The 25,263-nt window shown below is 39.8% G+C and overlaps 1 protein-coding gene across 1 annotated transcript; it reads left to right on the top strand.

Annotated features, from left to right (window-relative positions):
• Positions 1 to 449: 449 nt before the first annotated feature.
• Positions 450 to 20,303, top strand: LOC119791817 (proline/arginine-rich end leucine-rich repeat protein). Its single transcript, XM_038298137.1, has 7 exons — positions 450 to 583; positions 12,787 to 13,222; positions 13,304 to 13,489; positions 13,581 to 13,738; positions 17,614 to 17,810; positions 18,847 to 18,922; positions 19,004 to 20,303. Exons 2-7 carry the CDS (start codon positions 12,791 to 12,793, stop codon positions 19,092 to 19,094), a joined length of 1,140 nt encoding a protein of 379 aa, XP_038154065.1. The 5' UTR covers positions 450 to 583; positions 12,787 to 12,790; the 3' UTR covers positions 19,095 to 20,303.
• The last annotated feature ends 4,960 nt before the right edge of the window (positions 20,304 to 25,263 follow it).

The raw sequence follows: 25,263 nt of genomic DNA, 5'->3' as shown, positions 1-25,263 counted from the left end.
GTTTTCTTGGATGAAAAGCTCTGGGAATCGAATGGAAACTGAAAGGATGCCAAAACATCAGAGGCAGGTTTGAATCAGTGGAGTGTTGTCATGCTAACAATCTAAAGTGGGTGGATGATGTATCCACAGTCAGCCTTTCCTAAACAGAGCTTCACTGTTTACAGCATTCATTGCAACTTTAGCAGTGAGATAAATTTGCAAACACATCTATGCTCTATCTGGTTTACTTTGTGTCATGTGGGACATATTCATCCATTCTTTGGGGAGGCAAAACACAATTAAGACCAATAGTGTCTGATTTCTGTCACATGAACGAGCTTGCAGTTTTCCAGAAGAAATTAAATTTAAGTCTTTCTGGACCGAAGCCGAGCTAAAGGGGGGGATCACTATGACCCTCTGAACAGAAGAAGCTAGGGAGAAAAAAACCCCAAAAGGCAGGCCTGTCCAGTAAGAAGGAGAGAAAGAGGGAGGGAAAAGAGGAAGAGAGAGAGAGGAGGGAGGGGAAGCAAAGGAGTGTGAAGAGCAGAGAGGAGTAAAGACTCTAACTTTTGACTTGACAAAAGAGGGCAGGTCCCAGAAACAGGTAAGAAAGTTTATTTGTTATGTCTACTTGAGGACTTTTTTTTAAAGAAGATTGATCATCAGCACAAATGGCAGCAGTGAGAAAGCAGTCAGGAGTTCTCATGTGGCTGCAGAAGCAGGCAGAGGGACTGAGGTTAAAGTCTGTGGACTGAATCCTGTTACAGAAACAGCTGAGCAGGTTTCTATAGAAACACTCTAACATGTAAAGTGGTACTCTGTCCTCCAACAAGCTGCAGGGACACTCTAAAACTGCCACACACTCACCATCAGTCTGGCTTCTTATCCATCAGTCGGTAAGCAGAGCAGCAGTGCACTCAGAGTAAATGTAAAATAAAGATTTTTTGCTTTTTTATTTTCAAATTGAAGTTGGTTTTGTTACAAAAGCAGCAATTTGCTCCACTGCTATAGCTCATCAGCTGGATGCAGCTCCTGGGTGGGTGTGAACCTAAAGCCGTTATAAAACTGAGAGGAAACTATTCTGGAAATGTCTTTGGAATGCTGTTCATTTTTCTTTTTCTTTTTTTTCTTCGAAAACACATTTAGTGTTGATTATTTGTGCTAGGTAGAATAAAATAAACAGTCTTTGCAGCGTGGAAAGAATGTACAAAACTAAACAAAAATCAATCTAGCCTCCTGTCAGACCCAAAAAACTGCAAACATACTGAACCTGACGTCGACCAAACAACAAGTCTGCAACAGAAAAAGAATCTGCTTCTATTTCTTTAATTTTTTGCAAATTACATTAAGAATCTGTTTTAGATAAATTTTTTAAAGATTTATAAATTATGCACAACTCGTTTGATTCAACAGCCAAATATTTACAGCATCCCTATAAATGTGCCATTTGGTGACATATGTTGCCATATAGCAAAGTTAAATAATTACTTTTGGCTGTGAAGGACCTGTCTCTGCTGCAAAGCTCCTGTGTTTTAGCAAAGTACTGGTCTAGAGTCTGGACTGAGTTATTGTTACTGTTACTGCTTGGCCAAAGCCAAACAAGGGTTTGGTAAAAAGCTAATTATTAAGGACTGCTGCAACAAAAGCTTTTATCAAATACTGTGATAGGTGTAACCCAAGAATTAAATTAGCAATTTTCTAACACCTAGTAATCTTTAAAAAATACAAGCAAAGAAAAAAAGTAATTCTGCACGGATAAAGAGTATTTTATGTGAGATCTTTAATTGGTATCAGTACTGAGCCAGTTCTCAAACTTAAATACATATTCAAGTTGCAAGAGATTTTGAGCATTACCAGATCTGACCAATATTATAGTAATTATTAGATTTTATTCACAGACTTATTGCCACTCAGTAAATTTTGTTATACATAATAAAACTTACTATAGTATCCCTTTGTTTTAGATTATCTTAAATGCAATGAACAGAGAAACTGAAGCAACAGAAGCAAAAGACAGAAGGGATAAAAAGAAAGGGAGAGATGTGAGGCAGAACTTAGAATAGAGAGAGTATGATAAGAATATAGGGGGAAAAAAGAATAAATACAACATATCATCCTGGGAGTCTGTTTCTACAACAGCAGGGCAGAGAAATACAACAGAATAAAACACAGAAGTATGCATATTTAAAGGGAAAGTATAGAGGATTATTATACTATAGGTTTAGTTGTTTTAATCAATGAAATAGTTTGTTTTAAGTCTAGAATCAAGAAACATGAGAAAGATCAAAGTTAGCACAAGGAGAAAAATAACAAAGAACAGCAGGCACTGCTGTTTCATCGACGTGAATATAAAGGGTGCACAAACAAACAAATGAGCTTATAACACCAAGAGTGCAGCCTCTTGAGGCAAAGCAACCTCAGGCTCTTCAAGAGTTGGAAGTTGGTAAGCAGAGTCATCATTCGATATAACATGGTCTGGATAAATACTGGATTTTGATGAATGTAGGGTCTCCGTTAAAAAGGGTTACAGGACATCTACAAAAAACGTTCCGGAACAAACAGCCCCGTAGTTTCTGCTCCAACGTAATCTGAAAATGGGTACACAGTTACACTGGTTACCTTGGTAATGTGTCAAGTTCAGTTCAATTTAGTTTATTTATATAGAAAGTGTAAAGCTGCTCAAAGGAGTACTTATGCGCATGTGCCTTTTTGGTAGAATGATAATCCTATATTGTTGGGATAAAATGTATTGAGATTTGTATCGCATCAAAAAATTCTTGGAGATTCAAATTCTGAGTAAAAAATGCTTAACCAAGACGAATCTGGTGCTATTTCAGTTGATGGGATTGCACTCTTCTCATCCATTTAAAAACAACCTGCACTATCAGGAACAGCCAACGCTGTGCTTTTACCTCAAGGCTTCTTCGAAGAGTGGAATGCAGCCACTTCACCAGCAAAGATGGACCCCAGCTGCAGTTTCCACCAAGTGGAACGGGATGTCCAATTGGATAATTGGGGACCCTCATTTCAAAGTCTGATCGTTGAGGAAGTAAACATCCCGGTTGGTTTTAAAAACTGCTGACTCGGGAAGTGTCGCCAGAGGACCGGACCACAGTTAATTCTAGAAGTCATTCGGTTCCACAAAAAAATACTTAAAGATAAAACAGGGATGTTCTGTGGTCCTGGGCCAAGGCACAGACAAATGCTCAGAAGGTGTAAGGTAAGCTTTTAGAATTTAATGGAAATAATTAGGTAGATGAACGAGGATACAGGCAACTGACTTAATGTTTAACCTTTTGCGGGGTTAACAATACCAACACTATACAGGATAGGAAAGGTGCTTGAATGCTGCGTCTAAATCCAGACAGCTTTTATCCAGATGTCAGTTCCATCCAAGGCCGCCTCCATCAGTCCGTGAAAACCAACATCTACTACATCCTTCTTAGAGGCTGATTTATGCTCAGAAACCATGTTGTGTGAGTGTCTGTCGCAGTAAATGCAAATGAGTCCCCACCCCCTCCACAGACACCCTGGTGCACCTTTCCAAAATCTACATCCACTCTAACCTATGTGTATTTCCTGTTTGGTACGTTACCGGCTTGTTGCGTTTGTATGACCGCCATTGTGGAAAACGACTCATGAAGATGGACCAGCTAGAAGAGGGAGGTGTGCGAGAACGTTGGGACCCTTTTTTCACCTGGATCGCCGCTCTTTTTGGCCCTCATGTCCCTCCATTGTCTCACAAACTTGCCCCCACTTCCTCACCGCCTCGGCCGTTTCTAGACCCAAAGCTATTTCGACCTTTTTGCGTTGTGGCGTGGAATAACATAGCGCAGACCACGCTTCAAAAATGGGCATATATCAAAAATATCTGCATTATACCTGCAAAGAGCTCACTGCAACACACTGCTGCAGGAGGATAACCAGCCCTAAACACTGCAGAGCTGCACTGCAAGTTCCTTGAAGCCCAAAGAGAGTATACCTAAGAGATCTGGCCAGAAACAAGCAGAATGGAGGGGAATAGAAATTTGGAGTTGTTATTGACAAGGACGGAGAGTGGCAATGTTGCTCCTGTTGTAGAGTAGAAGCAACAGGAGGGCCCAATGCTAACTGCATTAGCGTAAGGAAGCATACTCCTCCTACCTCCTTTCTTACGTAAAGCACTACTTGGAGCCCTTAATATGGAAACTGCAGACTGACTTCTTATGTCGCTTAAGTGTCCTTTCTGATTTCAGATATTCGGATTAAGCCAGAGTTCTGTAAAATGCACTAACTATTAGATTACATTGCGTGAGGGCAAAATGATAAAGAAAGGACAGAGAAATACATACTAAAGATCCTAATGCTACGTTCAGACCGCTAGTGCTGGAACTAGCAGAAAAGTCCTGCTTCTTCACTTTTGACACTTGTGCACAAGTTAAGGTCTGATGCGCCTCAAGTGCATCTTTGACGCTCCTGAAGCGCGTCCAGTAAAGTGCATCCAATAAAGTGCATCCAGATGCTTCTGATGCTCCTCCGTCCAAAGGCAGACAGCGTCTTTGATATATTTTGCTGCTATAGGTGTGTAAAAGGTAGTTTTATTATGTTCTAAGTGAGAAAGTCTACCTGAAAACATGTTCTGTGCAGTCAGTTCATCAAGATTACCATCCTGCCTTAAATATCAAGGCAGTATTTAATAAATATTACTTCTCTGTCAGAGCCGCTCAGACCCCCGTACACCGGCAGTGCTCTGTCACTGGAAAGCCTCCTCAACGGCAGCCTCTGGCCCAGTCACCTTATCGGGGTTTTTCACTAATGTTCGCTGTGGCTCGGAGGCATTTTTCACGTACGTAATCCAAACCAGAATAATAAAAGTGAACATATTTTTCCAGCAGGTTTCCACATTTTAAGTAGATTTAGGCGTTAATAAACTGTTTCAGAGGAGTGATCATAGCATTGGTTGATGTGTTGCAAAAGTTCAATTTTTTTATTTCAGATGCTTCGACGCGTCAAGACGCACTGTTCCAGCTTCTTGAGTCGCACTGCAGGACCTTTTGCCTCGCTTTGATGCACGTCAACCATTGACTTTGCATGTAAACTAGCTGATTCTGCTGCATCTGTCGCATTCGGTCTGAATTTAGAATAAGAGCTCCTATCCCAAAACATTTAAAATACACAAAATTAACTAAAATAATAATAAAAAACAAATGCAAGGAAATAAACTAGAAAAACACCCGGCAACATGTAAACAAACTGAACTAATTTGGCAGACTCCAAATGGCAAAAATAACAGAGTATGGCAAACCTAAGAAAAAAACCACGACTTACAAGATCTGACCAGAAAAATACTGACAAAAAATATAAATTTGGCTTGCCATATTACTAATGCTTAATAGATTTTTCCCTAGAACATATTTCCATAATAATCTTGTGTTCCTTTGTGAGATGAATTTATTTAGGTGACACATAACATTGCCATAAATCAAGCTTGACAAGCTCTGACACCCAGACCTCTCAACACATAATCGCTGAAAAAGAAGAGAGAAAGCTGGTATGGGTTTTAAACTAAAGGGCTGTGAAGCTTTGAAAGGGAAAGGCAATGGTAAGGATAACAGGAAACTTCTGATCTGTTATTTCAGGCAGAGGCGCTGGATCAGAGTGTTTGTGTGATGTGTCACTCTTTTTGCTTTTGTTGGGAACTTGCTTTGCCATCCAATAGTTTGTCTTTTATGGTTTCTTTTCATTTTTCTCCAGATCATTTACATATTTTGGTGTTATTTCTGTAGTCTAGCCTCTCTCTATTGCTCAGAGTTATTTATGGTCTTCTCTTTCTGCCAGGTACTGGCCTCATAATTCACTTACCCTCTCGTAGTTCTCTTTCTTCCCTTCTAGTTTTTCCTCTTTCTTCTTCTTTTTAATGTGGGAAATGTGGCTCAATAGTCGGGGCACCATTGGTTTAGTGGGTGGCACCCAGAAGAGCACCATTGGACAAACATCAACCGATCGCATAGCTTTCTAAATGATGGCTGCATTAAGCTGGTCATGAAACAGCTTATATTCTGTGTCCTTGCTCTGTTCGATATACTCGGACCTTGATTTGTAAAAGAAATGCTCAATTTACTTGAGCAACAATGAGAAGTAGTATGGATTGAATGTTGTTGAAATTGTTTTGTAAATGAAGATTATAAAAAATGCAATCCACAAAACAAAATAAAAAAAAAAACTTCATATCGATAAAAGGTTATGAGTGTAGCTAGAATTTTTATTTCAGATTTTTAATAGTTTTTTAGTATTAAAAATATGTCAGTTCTTTTTCTAAATGATTTTTATTTTTTGTACAGATTTTTATTTTTGTCGTATTTCAGATTGATTTTTACGAATTGCATTCTTTTCAAATTGCATTTTATAAATCACATTCTCTTCACTTTTAGCGGCATGCTTTCTCTGGAGTAAGGTGGTAAAACCCATTTTATTTTGGTCAGGATGGACATTTACTGTATGATCCGGTGAATTGTGAAGTGCCTTGAGATGACATTCAATTCAATTCAGTTTATTCATATAGTGCCAATTCACACTTTACAGTTGACTAGATCATACAGTCAAATGATTCAAAGTTTTCTATCTAAAGAAAACCAATTGATTGCATCGACTCATTGACTCGAATGCCATCTCTCACACTAAGCATGCTTGTAGCGACAGTGGAGAGGAAAAACTCCTCTTTAACAGGAAGAAACCTCCAGCAGAACCAGGCTCAGTGTGAGCGGCCATCTGCTGATGCCGACTTGGGTTCAAGGAGACAGAAGCAGAGATAAGAAAAGCAGCTGTAAAAGGCGGCCCCCTCCAGGAAACACACAGCCAGGCAAACAAGCTCTGAGTCAGCTCCCATATCAGAGGATGAAGAGAGCACACCCAGCCAGTCACAGTCAGAGAAACAGGACTAAACTGGAAAAACAGGGTGATCTCAAACATCTATAAACAAAGGTGTTGATGGAAGCAGCACAGCTGATATTTCTCTGAGAAAAAGCAGAGCGAGCATAACGTTAAAGATTGAACTAACAGTGGGAGAATAGAGACAGAATTAAGCAGAATGGTGAAAAAGGGGTCCCTATGTCCTCCAGAAGTCTAACCCTATAGCAGCATAACTATAGAGATAATCTGAGCCACTCTAACTATAAGCTTTATCAGACAGGAAAGTTTTAAGCCTACCCTTAAAGGAATAGTACACCCAAAACATGATTAGCCTCCATTTTCTACTCACCCCCATGCTGAACAACACTCTGGAGTACTTTTTTGATATTTCAAATGCATCTGGAGATCTGGGAGGCTTCTTGCTGTCTGCTGACATTCAAATAATGGAGGTCTATTGTGCCCGAGACAGAAAGGTCCATAAAAGTCCACAAAAACGTGTCAATATTCCTCCATACTGCTCGTCCAATGTATTCCAAGTGTCCTGAGTGGGTAGCGTCCATAATTTACTCGAAACGAAGACATTTAGAATGTTTTTAGAGCATAAACAGTGGTGTATAGGATTTCCTGAAAGCGCGCACCTGCGAGTTCACGATGCTACGGAAGCCGGCAGACCAAACCAGCGCATTCAGCTCGGCAAAGAACTCATGCTCTTCCTCAACACTGAAGTCCTCAGACATTTTTCTTTCGTTGTTTCTTTCTTTGCACAGGTAAACAGCACATTTCTTCTTCTACGCTTGCATTATTGGCAGAGCAGACGCTGAATGCGCACTTTCATCTGGTTTGGTTGGCCGGCTTCCGTAGTGTCGTGAACGCGCGTATGCACGCTTTCAGGAAATCCTATACACTACTGTTTATGCTCTAAAAACATTCTAAATGACTTCGTTTCGAGTAAATTCTGGATGCTACCCACTCAGGACACTTGGAATACATTGGACGAGCAGTATGGAGGAATATTGACACGTTTTTTGTGGACTTTTATGGACCTTTCTGCCTCGGGCACCATAGACCTCCATTATTTGAATGTCAGCAGACAGCAAGAAGCCTCCCAGATCTCCAGATGCATTTGAGATATCAAAAAAGTACTCCAGAGTGTTGTTCAGCATGGGGGTGAGTAGAAAATGAAGGCTAATCATGTTTTGGGTGTACTATTCCTTTAAAGGCGTCATAAATTGATTCTATATGGTATTTGGTGCTGGTCCTTAAGGTCTCTGAATGGGGTGTATAACATTGATTGGGCTGAAAATGGCATATTTGCTGTTCTATGAGCCATAATGCAAGCCTGGTTAAAAGCCCTAGAATGAAACAACAGGTTTTCTTCCCTTTATGGTATGCTCATGAATATTTAGATGAGCTGTGCGCTGATTGGTTGGTTTACAACGAGCGAAGCTGCTGAGCAAAGATGCATCATAGCAACAAGCACTCACTCACTGAAACATCAAGATTGTTGATATGGTAGGGTGACCAGACGTCCCCTTTTTCCCGCACATGTCCTACTTTTCATACCTTAAAAATGTCAGGGGGGAATTTCAAAATTGTCAACTAGAGTGCAGCACGTAGTCGAAACACACCGGGCACTCGAACAGGGCTGTCAGCTCCGGGCTGGTCCAGGAACCCTGGCGGACGGGGGCAGGGAGCCTGTGAGGGACTGAGCAACCAAACCCGACCCAGTGACGGTAGCCTGGACACTATGCTTTCCCGAACTGATTCTGTACAAATTACCCGCCTGCCTTAAAATTTAAAAATTAAAAATCTCTTTTTGAACAGCCAGCTGACATTTTGCTGTTTTTCTAGTTTACCCTCCTTGTGAAGGAGGTTAGTGTTATTCTGCTTCAGCAGTATTCCCCTCTGATCGTGCAGGCCATAAGATAACATCTCTGTACTAAAGTCATCTGCCATTGCTCCTATGGAATTAGGCGTCTCCCTTTGGCTCCTCCCCTCTATGACATCAAGTTTAACAATCTAGGCCAATTTACAAAGCATTCAGGAACCACTGATGCCTCAGTCATTTGTTCAGCAAAATTAGTGGTGATTGCTTCCAGCAGGCCTTTGCTTATCAGGGCTGTTTGCTGGTTTAGAGGATGTGTGCACACCCATTCTATACAGCTAAATCCCTTGAAAGACCGAATGCTGTAAATAATTGTGTTCCTCCTGCACTTTTGACATGGCTGAGCTGGTTTCTAACCACTGAGAATTTTTTTTCTAAAAATTTAAAAAAGTTCCCCCTCCCTCCATTTTCTCCTTGTGAGAATAAAACTGGGTGTGCCTAAGAGGAATCTGCAGCTAGGATTCCTTCATACAAGCTGCCCAATCTTGGGCATTTTTTAACAATACCATCATCAGAATCTACTTTGCTCTGGTTTTGATGTCATATTATTTGCACTGAAGGACAAAACAGTAAATGCATTTTTTAAAGAATAGAATAGAATAGAATAGAATAGAATAGGAAGTCCCTTTATTGTCCCACAAAGGGGAATTTCTGGTGTTTAAAGCAGCAAAAATATTATAGAAAAAAATGGTCAGATGATATGGACCTTAGAAAAATCTATCAGAATAACATAATAGTAAAGAGTTAAAAGATAAACAATAAAATACTGTAATGTAAAGTGTTTTAATGATATAAAAACTGTGCACCTGGAGAATAGACGGCAAATATGTAGCTATGGACATTTATAAAGTAATATATACATATATAATATATTATTTAAAATCCTATATTGTGAGGAAGAGATTTAGAAATGTTTTTACCAATCAGTGTCCTCTGTCAGAGAACTTAAACAACAAAGTGTTTGAGCAAAGAGATTTGATGATGCCTGAAGAACAAAGCCGATGGGAGAAGGAAGATGTGTCCATGTGGAAAATACAGCAGTTGCATAAAGCAGACAGAGAACCTGGCTGGTTTTACTAAAGACTTTAAACCCTGCCGGCAAAAAAGGAATCCAAGCGAAAGAAAGAAAATTCTTCTTTCCAAGGATTTATGACATGCTTCAAAGCTGATATCGATAATAAAAAAAGAGAAAGGTATGACTGTGATCTTCTTTCTGCAAGAACAGAATAAAAAGCTTTAAATCCAAACTCAAAACAAATACTATCAGAGAAAACAGAGACAAAATGTAGACGAGAAAAGTAGGATAAAAAAGTTAGAAAACTTTATTTTTAGAATTCATTTTCCAACTTTATATCATGTGCTACTGTCTCTTGATAAAAAAAAGGAATGCATAAAACAGAAATATTTACTCATAATGTGCTTTTTAACCTTCCAATGGAAAAAAAACGGAGTTTCTCTTGCAAACAAGAAATACTCAAACAATGAGCTCAGAATCATTTGGGACCAATAATCTCAGCACAGAAGTAGACAGTGACATCATTTACTGCAACAGGTGGCTTGAATAAAGACATGCAGCAATTTATTCAATCACAACGAAAATAGTAAATTAACATATGAGCCAAACAGGAAGTCTTTTCTGTTCTGACAAACCAGGACACAGAAATAAATCATATATCCTTGTTTTCATTACACTGCCACAAGTACAGAGCAGTGAAATTAATTCTCTTTATTCAAGAGTGCTTCCATTTTGCCCAGGGAGCAGTGTGGGTCTTACTCAGGGACCCAGAGTGGGAGTGGGGCTCAACCTATCTCTATCTGTATGGGGACAATTTTGTTCCAACATTGTTGCAAGAAAGGAACACATGTCAGTGGAAATAAAAAAATAAAAATCAGAAATAAAACTTTGAAAACCTCTAAAGAAAATGGCTTTGAGAGTAACTTTGCTGTTTGCTCAAATTTTATTTTTTTTCAGTTATTCATTTTTTTTAAATTGCTCTTAATGTTATTTGTTCAAATGTCCCTTTTTCAGATTTAGTTTAACAAATTGCATTATTTTTTCACGTCTTTTTCTAATGTCCATGCTGACCAAAAGAAATCCGTCTTCAGACAATGTGATGTGGAAAACATTTGTGAAACAATGCATAAAACATAATCTGAAACACAGAATTTAGAATTATTGCATGTTCAAAAATAATATTTGAAAAAAGACCAAATACTTGAAAAGTAAAATAAATGGAAAACAAATAACTTTTGACTTTTTATGGTGGAAAATATAACACAAATTAAAAAAATGTAATCTAAGAAAATAGCAAAGTTACTAGTTATTTTTTATTTGGCTGTTTTTCAAATTTTTGAATTACTTTTTATATTATTCGCAATTACAAAATATTTGTCTTCATTAACCAAGCATGCTTTTTTTTTTAGCAATTGAACAGCATTTACTCCATATGCCATTACATATCCTGGCTGTTTTGCCTTTGCAGCTTCTAAGAGTCTCTGCAGGATTTCATAAGTCGTTCACATTCAGTGGAAGGAAAACTGCCCGACTCAGAGCTCTGCACGTCAAACTGTGCTGATAAACAAATAGTTCTTCTCTCATCTGGCACAGCTTGCCCGCAATTAAATTAGTTTTGATGCATGAGATCACCCGTAACTCCAGGGATATTAATATCTATTTGTATATAAAGTTTAGGCAAAAAAGGATAGATTTTTTTTTATAAATACCAGCAACACTACTTCATGGTGACTGTGCAAGAGGAGCAGTTAAGGGTCTAACTCATCCTTCCAGTAAAGAATAATAATAATAATAGTTTTGCAAAATAAAGAAAATCATTGTCTAAAGGTTTCAGGCTTCAGCCATTGCTCTTTTACATTTAGAATAAAGATAAGATAGAATATTTTTATATCAGCTGCAATAATGTATAATAGAATATTTGAGTTTAAGCTCACAGTTCAATGGCTGGAAATTGAGATTAGAAGCAAGATATCCATCCTGTACAACAGAAATAATGAAAAACTCTTTTTTCGATATCTTTAATTCTTTCTCATATTGTCAGACTAATTCGACTCAATTGATTTTATGCTTCTATAGGTTTGGCAATGACCAGGCTGGGCTACGGTTGGGGATACTGTTCACATCTTTCATAGCATGCAATTACTTCCTGTTTATCAATGATTTAATAAGACAGATGTAGGATTTTTGCCCTTTTCGGACCGACTTCCCATCGTGTGAGAATTTTTTGATCGGGCCGACTTTCAGCTTGATCGTGCCTTGTGTAGCATACAGGGTGTAACGAGGGACCATCAGCCTCTCATGACCACCTCTCGATCAGGAGGAAAAAAATCTAACATGTAACCCTAACCCATGGGCAAATCGCTCAGTGGGCAAACAAGGATTCTTCTTCTTCCTCTCAGATGAAAACCCAGAAGCATGGTGTGGATGCAATGAGTGAAATGGAGTTCTTTCTGTAAAATTGGCAGACCGTAGTAGCCACGTTTGCTCAGCCATGTCTTTGTCCAAATACAACATCTCCTTTTCTTATTAGGGTTTTCAGCACACAAAATTGCACAAATAGCCAAGGCAGCGTGTTTCACTTTAGTGAGTTTCATATTCCTCTTCGACTCATTTTGCTTCCGGATAGACGGGCCCATGTAGCACCATCTCACTGCGGAGCTGACTCCGACGTGGTTTTTTGACGTAGAGTGTGAGCAGTAGATCACATCAGAGCGCTGGGTCACGCAGTGTGAAAACATATGTTGTGATCTTAGAACTCACACTGTCGTACAGTGTGAACAGTAGCTGGATGCAACAACTGAAAAAGACGCACGGTGTATGCCTGGCTTAACTTATAGAAGTCATTTCTAAGCCACCTTTGTTTTATTTTAAAAATGTGAGGAAAAAGTCAGAGTATGAAGACTTTTTCGAGTTGTCTCTAATAGGCAGAACGAAATTGACGTTTTTTAGGTCTTGCTTGATGCATTGTTGGACATTTTGCTTGAAAACTCTTTATTTTTCTATCATTTTTGTTTCGAAGGACGATGAAGGCTGGCGTTGGAGTTGTCTCCTCATTGCTCCTGTTCCTCTTGATGGGAGCAGTTTTTGCCCAGAGAGTTCGTCCAAGAAAGCCATCCAAAGGTCCACCTCCAACGAAGAAACCTTTTGTTCCCAAGCGTGTGATTCCAGCCGAGCCTGAACCCCAGGAGCCCACTGATTACCCCCCACCCATCCTCGGCCCTCCGTCCCCCTACTCTGACTGCCCTCGGGAGTGTTTGTGCCATCCTAGCTACCCAAATTCTCTATACTGTGAGAACCGAAACCTCCGTGTGGTCCCTGTCATCCCATTCAGAACTCATTACCTGTACCTACAGAACAACTACATCTCTGAACTCACTGCAGAGGCTTTCAACAATGCCACAGAGCTCCGCTGGATCAATCTGGCAAACAACCATATTCAGAAAATAGACAAACAGGTTAGAAAGGTTTTGTTTATTGAAGCCAATTTAATTCAGAAAAGGTTTCAATAGTTAAGCCCCATGTCTGTGTCTAAGCAGGTCTTTAAGAAGATCCCAGGTCTGCTGTATTTCTATGCACAAAGAAACAAGCTAAATGAAGTCCCATCAGGCCTCCCATCAAGTCTGGAACAACTTCGCCTGGACAGGAATCGCATTTCTAAGATCCCTGCAGGGGCCTTCAGCAAGCTGCACAACCTGACCCTGCTCGACCTGCACTACAACCAGGTGAGCCACATCGAACACCATCCAGGCATAAGAGTGAACTGTGTTGTCATTACCGGAGTAAATGATTGGTGTTTGGCATGTTCTTGATCAGTTAAGCGACAGCGATCTGGGAAAGAACACACTGAAGGACCTGCAGAGCCTCATGCAGCTCAACCTGGCTCACAACACTCTGAGGAAGATGCCCGCCGGCATCCCTCACAGCCTCCATCAGCTGTTCCTGGACAAGAACAGAATAGATGATATACCAGAGCAAGTACACACTGCTGACACACTCGATTCAGAAGTGGATACACACACAAAATTCACTATATAGGGGATTTTGTTCCATTGTTCTGGTTAAAGATAAGATTTTGTGTAAATCGAAATGTAAAAAGAAAAAGATGCAATTCAGAAACAAACTTAAAAACACAAAAAAAACATTTAAAAAAAATTTTTTTTAGATTTTATTTTCTAATTTGTTTATTTTTTTTTCCAAATTTTATTTATTTAAATTTTATATTTTCAAACTTCTCTCCTTCAGATTGAGTTTTACAAACTACATTCTTTTAAATTCCAGATCACATTCTCTACTTCTACGGGCAACTTTCATTAGAGCGAGAAGCAAAGATACATTTCTCTTGGTCAAGAGGGAGTGTTGTATGGAAGAGGATTAGGGCCACTGGAAAAAAAAAAAAAAGATAACTGATTTTTAAGTTTTATTTCAGTATAATTTGAGAAAAAATCAGAAGTCTGACTTCAATCTCTGAATTCTGACTGAATTCTAACAGCTAACAAAAATGTTAGCATCAATCCTTAGCCATGTCGGTTTTACAGACCAAACTAGCTCTCTTGTTTTATTTAACCATCTGCTCTTCCATTAATGAAACAGCATCAACTGGGACCCCTTGGGCACGTAAAAAGTCGCCTAATTCCATCATTTCCCACCAATGTGTTAATGGCCCTCCCAAACAACTCAGGGTGCCCATCTACATTAAGATCCAAAATTCGGAGATTTAAAGTAAAAATTGTGAGAAAAAACTGAAATAATATTTAAAAATCTGTTGTTTTTTCTCAGTGGCCCTAATCCTCTTCCGTAGTGTTAGTATTGGGCTTGAACTGAAAAGAATGTGATCTGTAAAACTCAAAAGAATGCAGTTTTTAAAACTAATTTTCAAGAAGAGAAATCTGGAAAAATTACATTTTAAACCAGTTTTGTAAAAAAATAACATTTCAAATATAAAAATATGAAAAGGGGAAAAATGTAAGAACACATCAAAGTTACTTACACGAAGAAAAAAGACAATTAGAAGAAATTTACTGATACAATTATTTAGTCTTTGGCGCTCAGACCTCGGCAGGAAACATAGCAATGACTTTTGATAGATATGCATGAACAAGAGCAAAGAATAGGGCTGTTTCCCCCCCAGGCCTGAAACTGGTGTTGGAATGGAGATAGATGAAGTTGGTCAGTCTGTAGAATGCTGGTTAGAGAGACGGTCTGCTGAGCTTTATGGGGAGATCCAGTGGACTGCTTGAGCTGATACTAGATCTTCACTCAGGGACCTGGAAGATGGAAGTCCAGTTTGGATAACACAGGTTGAGAGATCCTGTCCATGATGAGCAAGCATTAAACAGAACCAGGCTCAACATGGCAGTCTTCTGCCGGACCTGTTAAAATGAGACGCAGCATGCAGTAAGAGTCCTTGAGGAATGACGCTCTGATGAAGTTTTAGCTATGATGGTGGAGGAGGGGCTGGAGGTGGGTTGAAACAGTGTTATCTGAATGAAGTCACACTGCGCAACTACTGCCTGCACGCAGGAGCAGACAAGTTGCGGATTGGAGGCCTTTTAACATGAACTTTGGATGCTGATTGGCTTTCGTGGAGGTGTGGTTCACAAAATTGGCTGTGTCGTAGGTGGATGAAGGAGAGCAATCAGTTTCCCTAGTTGAACTTCCGCCTAGGCTCCATTAAAAAAAATTTATTTTATCAAGTAGTTTTTCAAATTTTCTCTTCTAGATTGCCTTTTTTTTTACAAGCAAAAATGGCGTTCTTTGCTCATAACAATAATGGAAATAAACACTCATGAATTAAATATGTTAGCTCTCTAAATCTTAGACCAGAAGAGAACATTTTCTTGTTGAATTTTTGAGCTCCCTGGAAATAAGGACTTTAATAATTAATACCAGTTAAAGGTATAGTGGAGGATGTTCTTTTTCCGGATGGATCATAAAAATTAGTGGTCCTCCTAATTGTCAATCATTCCGTTGATACATTTACGTAAGGCCGTCCTATGTGCTCATCCCCATGTTCACTTACCAGGTGTTATGCAGAGAAATAGCTTCTTGCCGAGAATTACTTCCCCTCTTGCACACTGATGAGAAAACGGATTAAAATATGAACGAAAAGGGAACTTCTTCTTAACGTTTTTTATATTTCTTATGCATGGGTGTCGTAAAATTCAGTTTTGTTGGACAGATACATTCGAATAAATAAGATTTTGGAGTATGGAGACACGTCTTAGTCGATGTGCTACAGTCAGTGTCTGATGAATAAATTCTCTGCTCAGTGGATGGCATTTGCCGCTTTTGCTATCAACACCATTCTAGATAATTTCATTAAGAATATATATTTAAAAGTTCCCTTTTTGTCCATATTTCAATCTGTTTTCTCATCAATATGCAAGAGTTTAGGGCGATGCATGCTCCTGCGACAGGGGAGGAAATTCTCTACAGGCAGGAAACTTCTCTGCATTTATCTGTCCACCAAAACTCTAAATTTAAGGCCATGCATAAGAAATTTGGCAACATTAACAATATATTTAAAAGTTCCCTTTTTCATTCATATATCAATCCCTTTTGTCATTAATGTGTAGGAGGGGAGGTATTTCTCTGCATAACACTGTGGTGAGTCTGACATAGTGAAAAATCTTTTTGAAAGTAAGCTTGTATAAATAATGCAAACAACAACTTTTAAAGGCGTAGGGAATCGGCCGTTCCAACCGTGGCATTTCTGAATTCTCGCGAGTGGTGCTTGATTGGTCATTTATCAAGAGGCCGTGATTCTTGTGGCGGAAGGTTGGCAAGCAAGTTTGATTGTGGGTGGTTTCTCTTAAGCATCTATCTAACCAGTTAGCAACTTAGTGCTAGTAGGTTCCCAATGTGAAATTCCATTGGGACCAAGTAGCACTAAATTGGTGACTTAGAAACGACTCTGTCAAGGAACGCTATGGACAGAGGAAACATGCAAGAGGAGGAGAGTTTTGTGTCAGAGGTCGTGGATGAGTCTCCTCCGTCATCCATTTTTTATTTAGAGGAGGAAAGCGGGGATGAAGATGTTGTGGAAGAGGACGCCAGGGCGGCAGAAGCTTGGTTTGGTGTAGAAGGCTTACAGCCGTACATGTTTGAGCCCTTGCCTCGCAACGCTGCCAGTTCTGTTAGCTCTACGCCTGCTGAAGACACAGACGTCCATCCCCGTGAACACTGGGACGGAACTCAATGGGAAAGGAAATGATTCTTATTGCAACCGTTGCGTATATTAGCTGCAACATTTGAATCAAGATGCTATGACTGAAAAAATTTGATTGACAGATGACCGTTGATATATGATTGGCTGAATTTAGGTGTTCAGGCTGACGTATAACTAACTGGCCTGCATAAGATAATAAAGAAAAAACACAGATTTTAAGACTTAAGATTTTTTTTTTTTAAATATAAATATTCTAAATTATCGTCTGATAAAGAGTACATATATATTTATTTATCAAGTGGATTTGTTGTTAGCAAAACCCGGATTTCTGTGTACACCAAAACACTCTCTCCTCTGTTTGGACAGTTTTATTCCTCTCTTTCAGACCAGTTTAAGCATACAGATTAAGACAAGGGTTGCGTTTGTATTTTTAGAGTCACAATAAAAGGATTCTGTCTTTTCTTTATTTAACAAAAGCTGCAAAATAATGAATTATTAATAAAAAACATAATTTTTAAAGCTGCTCAAACCTTTATACCTACAGAGTTTTGTTTCACAGCATCACAAATCTGGATTTTCAGGAAAAAAATAAAGCTTTTAACCTGTTTTTATGTCTATGGGAGGCTTTTACCTTAGAATGCCACCGTGTTGGGTGTTTTTTTTGCTTTGCGTTTTCAGGGACTACTTCAAAGGCTTCACCCATCTGGCATTTGTGAGGCTAAACTACAACCAGCTGAGTGATAAAGGGGTTCCCAAAGCTGTGTTCAACATGAGCAGCCTGCTGGACCTGCAGCTGGCTCACAACCAGCTGACAGTGGTCCCTCTCTTCAATAATCGCCTAGAGCACCTGCATCTCAACCACAACAGCATTGAGAGTAAGCATCTGTTTGACATCTTCAATATCAGCTGTGGGAACTTCTGAATTCAGCCCACAAAAATAAAAGAAACTGATAAAGGTCAAAGGGCAAATCTCTGTGGGGCGTATCGAAGGTCGTTTCGCAATTCACAAGAAGGAGAGTACAGACTCGTGTCCTCGACAAGTACTTTCTTGAAAAGAACAGAGTAAAGTCGGGACACAGGAATGGGAGCACACAGCATAAATATGAGTCAATAGGAAGAGAAGCGTAGTCGTGAAGTCATCAGATGCTCAGCTAATCTGAAGCTGCATTTCACCTCCTGTTATTAATAGTCTCTAGATAATAATAAATTCTTACCTTTTTCATTTTGTGGGGGAATAATAATGAACATAGTCAAATAAACACAAATCAAATAAAAATTTTGCCAAATAATACAAAAATCACCATCAGATCCAGCGGTCCTTCACACACGGCTATGCAGAGAGAGGGCTGCTGCAGACGGGCTGCGGTTAGCCTCGGAGGCCCGCTGGTTGCCGCGGTCCTCTTAGCTTTGGAACTTTTTTTTAAACTATGCACTAAATCAGTGAATGGACCATATAGTGATGCTTAAAAGTATAATGTTCTCACCTCAAATGATTTTAAAAAGTACTTTTATAGAACAACAGCAACAGAAAAGAGAACATTTAACATAATACTCTGAGCTCTGTGAGCGATAACCTGGAAGCTGCTGCTGCCGCAGCGCATGCTGGGACAGCTGTCAAGCCAGAGAACGGACAAGTCTTTTCTGATGAATACTGGGTAAAGAGGGAGGGGTGAGAAAAACATGCGGGGACTTTGTCCGTTCTCCGTCTTCTTGTGAATTGGAACAGTACTAGGGCTGAGGTTGATGACGTTTCACAAGCACATGAGAACGCACAAGTACACATATTGAGAGACGGCAAACGAGTTAGGAAAGAAAACAAAGCAGCACCATTTACTAGTCCTTAAAAATGTGAAGTTTTATGACAATAAATTACCTTTTTTATCTGAAATCTGTACTTTTTTTTCTGAACAGGCATCAACGGCACTGAGATCTGCCCATTTAGCATGTCGACCGACCACAACGACGACAGTCTGGTGCCCCGACTAAGGTATGAATATGTGTAACTGTAACTCGCAGTGAACAGGAACCGACGAGTCAAAAACTGATTCACTTCGTTCTGCCCTCTTAGGTACCTGCGTCTGGATGGGAACCATTTGCACCCCCCTATCCCCATGGATGTCATCATGTGTTTCAGACACCTTCACTCAATAGTCATTTAGGCTGTTGGCAAGCTTTCTCAAACAAAAAAACAAACAAACAAACGAACGACAGTGGTTCGCGAAGGGGAATCGAGATAAAAACACGCTCAGCGAGGTACAAAGTTTCAGGCTTGAATGAGCTGTGCAGCTGCATTACTGGAATAGGAACTCTGCTCAGCTGCAAAGCTTCAAGTTAAGTATTTAAATGACCAAAAAAAAAAAAAGGTGTCAATGCTGCCAGGATCCAGGCAGTGGACTGCAAACTGGCAGGATTAAGATTATAGCAACATTTAGCTTATGGTTTGCATGGGAGGTTTTAGTGTATCTTTAAGAAAAAAAAAATCAAAGAGCAAAATCTCTCTGCAGGTTTATTAAAAGACATACACGTTTATCAAAAATCTGAATGAATTCAGTCATTCTTATGCTTTTAATTCCGGTGAATTGAAACTGGTGTTAAAAAAAAATCATCACATACAGACTGATTTGCTGGAAGCATTTATCTCTGATTACTTTTAGGTTTATGAAAATTGGAGCACTACATACTATTAGGCAAATGAAACACATTATTTAATGAATGAAACTAATTGATCCATACAGAATGTTGATTCGAACGAATTTGGATGATTATACAGTAGTTACAGATAATGAAAATCCCAGATTCACCGCTAAGCATACCACAAAAAAATGAGTAAAAACTAAATATTTTAGACAGATATCTAAGTCCTCGGATTGTATTTATTCCTTAGTTCTGGATGGACCTGTGTTAAATAAGTTACTGCAGCAGTGCAACGTAGCATGGAGAAGATCAGCCTTTAGCTCCACTGAGGTGCTCTTTTATAAAACATATGGCTCCATGAAGCAGTGATAGTGGGAATGTTGGTGCCTCTCAATTCATTTCTCAGACCATGAGACATTCATTTCAAATAAATTGCAAAGTATCCTTGCTTCTGAAATAGAATCAAGGGTAGAGCTAGAAGGGGTCCAGAGGGGCCACAACCCCCCCTAAGTCAATCAATGGCCACTCCTTGTGGGTTGTAATTCACCACCTCAGGAGCACGCAGTCAGTTCATTGTGATCACTCTGAACTTATTTTTTGCACCGTTTTTGGCCACTCCTCAGTGCCTGGACATTCCATGAACTTTTCTAGAACTGCCACTGAAGAGAACTGAACGAACTGCACATTCAAAGCAGCGTTCCAGTACTTTTTTTTTTCAGGTTTTAGCGCATCATGAAAACAAAATGACATGTAGCCAGTATGCTGGATATGTCTGTGATTGGAGGGGATTGAAGCACCAACCGAGCCTACACCTTATAAACACTCGTGTTTTGCACCACAATCCATCCAATGCTTCCTTCGCACTTCATTTTTGTGCCACTTTTCTTCTTTCACCTAACTTTCCATTAATATTTTCATTTAGAACAGCAAGCTTCTATATATGAATGGTTTCAGGTTTGAATAATTGATTATAAAAATAATTTGAGGAAATAAATCACTCTGTGTGTAATGATAAAGCTGTTTAAGATTTTTACTTTTAGAACAAAATTACCTAAATAAATTTTGACTGATATTCAGATATATTTAGCTGACCCAACCCCCCCACCACCATCACTTTATGTTCTTTATGGACTAATAATTGCATTGCACAGATTTTTAAAGTACCTTTAGTTACCGTAGGGCTTCCTGTATAAAATGTTTTTTTTCCTATTAATAGACCTTTATATTATTCTTCTGTATAAAGACGCTTTGTACAAATATTGAGAAATAAAAATGTCTTTGCTCATAAACTAATTGTAAATGTCTTACTAATTTATGCAGAGTCTCATGATGATCGCTGAGACGTTTGACCTGAGCTTCGCCAACTGTTCGCAACGAATGATGTCAAATTATGCATTTTCATCATGCTGTGATCTTCTGATTAGGAATGAGAAACTTCTTTTTTAATGGTTTCTAAAAACAGAAACAATTGCATGAGTTGCTACCTTACCGCACCGGCCGTCAATTTCTGGAAGTCAGTGTCGTGGTGCAGGAAGAAAAATGTAGCAGGAAGCATGTAATCATAACCAGCAGAAAGCTCCATCACAGGAAACATGACTCATCCTGGAATTAATCTTTTAAAGATGCCGTGGTGGTGACAGCAAAACAAGCAGCTGAAGATAAAAAATACATAAATAAAATACAAAAACAGCTTCTAACAAATTTAAATTGAACTGCAATGCACAGCAAGTGCATTGTACTTCCCTGCTCTTCAGAGTTTACCTCAAGAAACCTTGATAGGTGGCAAAGATAAAGCTCGAAATACCATTGAAGACTTTCGATCATGTCCAGAAAGCTAAATCTTAGCCTCACATAGAGCACAAACAGAAAGTCACAGCAGAGTTAAGACTTTAACTTGTTTAAATTACATACAAGATGTATTCAGTTAAGGGTGTTTTACAAACATCTTTTCCAGCAGTACTATAAATCTAACACGCAGTGCTTTATCAGTTACTCACTATTAAAGGTCTAAGGCTCGTGAGATGCATTTTTACCTGTTTCCTAGAGTTACCACTGAAGGGTCTTTCCCTTTAGCCAAAGCTGTGGGTCCTTTGGGATATTGCTTTGCTAGAGATTCAGCTTTTGTATCCATTTATTTATCAACATGGTTTAAGTTCAGTCAGATAAAATCTTGAAAATCAAATCTTCCCAATTGGATTTAGGTCTGTGCTTCTAATACATACATTTTAAGGTCAAATTTCTTTGACCTATTTTGGTAAATGTACTTATGTAGAATTTTATCAAGTTCAAGGACCACACAGCCCTTCATATGCTAATGGTGGTACGCTGCCTTTTGCCACCGCTGCCCTGGGGCACACTGACACAATCAAAGCCGCCATTCAATCTGCACCACCAGGCACTAGAGCAGGCGAACTGCCCCAGTGAGAGCTGTAGGTCACACCACGATGAAGCCAATGGAACTGCATCAGCTGCGGATAACAAAGACAAGATCCTAAGGCTGTCATAATGGGCTTTAAAGATCTGACTCCCATGCAGAGAACCACTCAGAGACCAAGGGCAAAAGTTTAACAGGTTTATTGTAGGTTAGCAAACACTGAAGGAGATTGAAACTTTGTGAGGAAAACAATGCTGGAACTCAGCGGACTGGTGAACCGGAACCGGAAACTCTGAAGGGGAGATAACAGTGATCAGTTCAGGGACAGTGGGAAAATAGACTGAGGCTTGAATATTGTGGGAGAGGCACTCACTTTTGGGGGGCTCTTGGTTTATCCTTGGATCCAGTTTGTGGGGGTTTAATCCAGAAAAGAGGGAACTCATTGGAGAGCGGACGGGCAGACATACGTTGGACCCAGAGGAGTAAAGGAGCGGACTGTCACTTGGTTTTCCAGGAGTGGACTTGAACGGATCATGTGGAGGTTTTTCCCTTGCTCAGTGAGACTTAGTAAATCCTTCCAAGGGTAGAAGGTCCAGGCTTATCCAGTAACAAAGGAAGTCTTCCTGCCAAAGAACAAAGACAAAAAACAAGTTCAGACTCAGAGAAAAAATGCTATGGTTAGACTCTGCTAATCTCAGTTTAGCTAGAGTACCCAATACGGGCAAACACTCTAGCGTCGAGGTGGTGAGAGCCTGCTGCTCAAGTACTCCTCTGGTAAAGAACCAACTAGCCGCAGGTGTGCAGGGAGGCCCAACGAGGACAGGGCACCACCTGGTGGTGGAGAGGGGAAAACACAAAAATCAACCCACACAAACTGGAATCCTAACAAAGGCCACCAAAAGCGATCCCTTCAACACCTTGGTTTCGCCTAGAAATTCTGCCCATAAAGGTTATGAACAGAATCTGTGACAATGGCAACCTTGGCGGAGTCCAACCCTCACCGGAAACAAGTCCGACTTACTGCCTGCAATGTGGACCAGGCTCTGACACCGGTCATACAGAGACCTAACAGCCCATATTAATGGGCCCGGTACTCCATACTCCCTGAGCACCCCCTACAGGACCCCCCGAGGGACATGATCAAATGTCTTCTCTACAGATCCACAAAAGACATGGAGACTGGTTGGACAAACTCCCACACACCCTCCAGGATACTGCTAAGGGTGTATGGGCTGATCCAGTGTTCCACGGCCAGGACGAAAACCACACTGCTGCTCCTGAATCCGAGATTCGATTATATGATGAACCCTCCTTTCCAGAATCCCACAATAGACCTTACCGGGGAGATCTAAGAGTGTGATTCCTCTGTAGTTGGAACACACCCTCCGGTCCCCTTTTTTAGATAAGGGGATCACCACCACAGTCTTCCAATCCAGGAGAACTGCCCCTGATGTCCATGCAATGTTGCAGAGTAGTGTTAATCAACACAGCCCCGAAACATCCAGCAGCTTAAGGTACTCAGGGCGAATCTCATCCACCCCTGGGGCCTTGCCTCAGAGGAGCTTGTGGATCACCTCATTGACCTCAGCACCAGAGATTGGAAAACTCTGGGCCTGTGAACGAAGCATGCACAAGTAATTCTATATCCTGGCTGCCATTCTGCATCTGTGCCCTATCCATCACATGTCCTTCTTTTCTTTGAGCACAAAGTTTATATTCAACAACATAAACTGCCTGTAATTCCCTAATAAAGGCTTCCCTTAGAAAATCCTGTCCAGGTAACTTTTCAGTTATGCCTTACTGCTTACCTTTTCAGACCTTGGCCTAAATATGGCTCTGTGAAATGTTTAAACCTAGGCGGTGATGTTGTACAACCCAACTTTGCTTTAGAGTTCACTGGTCTTCAAGAGGTTGTTTTTAATTTAAATGAAACTGGACTGTATTTAGAGGAATTCTATTCAAAGTGGCAAATAAATATGCATACACTTTATATTTATAAAATTGTATTGGATTATGAATTATATCTCAGCAGTATTAAATGTACAATTATATCCTATTACAAGTTTCAGTCATCAGAATCGAGCATGTCCCTACTAAATCAGGGAAGCCCAAAGAATAGAAACACATCAAAGATGCTCTTCTAATCTGTGAATACCCAAACTGGGCATATGTCAAATCAGCAAGGAAATCCAAAAGACATGCAGCAGAACATAACTGTGAGAAGAATAAATGCAAAAACATTGCCATCCCATATGTTGCTGGACTCTCTGAAAAAACTCAAGAGGATTTTCCCCAAATACAAAATCTCAGTAAATTTCAAACTAGACCCTTAAACAGGCACTAGTGCATCCTAAAGACCAAACTCCCAGACCAAATGTGAGCAGAGTGGTGTCTGCAGTTCAATGCAGTGAGGAATGCTCTGATCTTTATATTGGGGAAACCACACAACCTCTCAGCGGTACATCTACACCTTATGGACAAAGGACATTCTTTGGAGGACCAGAATGTTCACATTTTGGACAAAGAAGACAGGTGGTTTGAGAGTGGCATGACAGAAGCAATCTATGTTAAGAAAGAAAAACCTACTGTACCTTAAACAGAGGTGGTGGAATTTAGGTTGCAGCTTTCAAAGACCTACAATGCAGCAATTTAGTTTATTCCTTCCCGCTATCATCGCAACCCATGCATGCACCAGAATCTCTCCTGTTCAGCCAGACCAACAACTGCCCCAGACAACCCGCCTTTCAAAGACTTAGTCCATCATCGGGTATTGCAGGCTATCAAAGAACCCAAACGACTGCCCGACTTAAAGGGGCGGGCCCATTCGTCCGGTTCAATTTGCATGTTTTCTTAGCCAAAACAAGGCTTTGTTTTTGATCCACTCTATAAAGCTTTGAACGCAACGCTGTTTCTGACATTTTGAATTGTCTTCAAACTTGGAAGCCAAGTCCAGTGGTTTGTTGTTGTTTTTTTTACTTCGATGGAATATCCTATAAGAAGTTTCAGACAGATCAGAAAACACAATTTAAAAGTTATAGTGGCAAGTTTAACTCCTCCTGTCCAGTAAGTGGCATACTCGCTCTCATCCATTTGGTCTTGCACTCTTCAGCGGTTGGTTGCACGGTGTGCTAATGCTAACCAAACCAAAGCTTTAACCTAGCAGTTCAGAAGAATAGCAAAAATCCCCTTATGGCTTCTGAGTCTAATTTACCTTTTTAAAGGGGAACAACGTTTTTTTTTTACATTGGGTCTTTTACATTATTACATCATGTTCTACTCACCCATATCAGTTTTGTGTCATTTGGAGCTGTTCTGAAGAT

This window comes from Cyprinodon tularosa, unplaced genomic scaffold (assembly GCF_016077235.1).
Source record: "Cyprinodon tularosa strain WSP-4 unplaced genomic scaffold, ASM1607723v1 ctg40, whole genome shotgun sequence".
Classification (NCBI taxonomy): Eukaryota; Metazoa; Chordata; class Actinopteri; order Cyprinodontiformes; family Cyprinodontidae; genus Cyprinodon; species Cyprinodon tularosa.
This window is presented reverse-complemented; position numbering and strand designations above follow the sequence as displayed.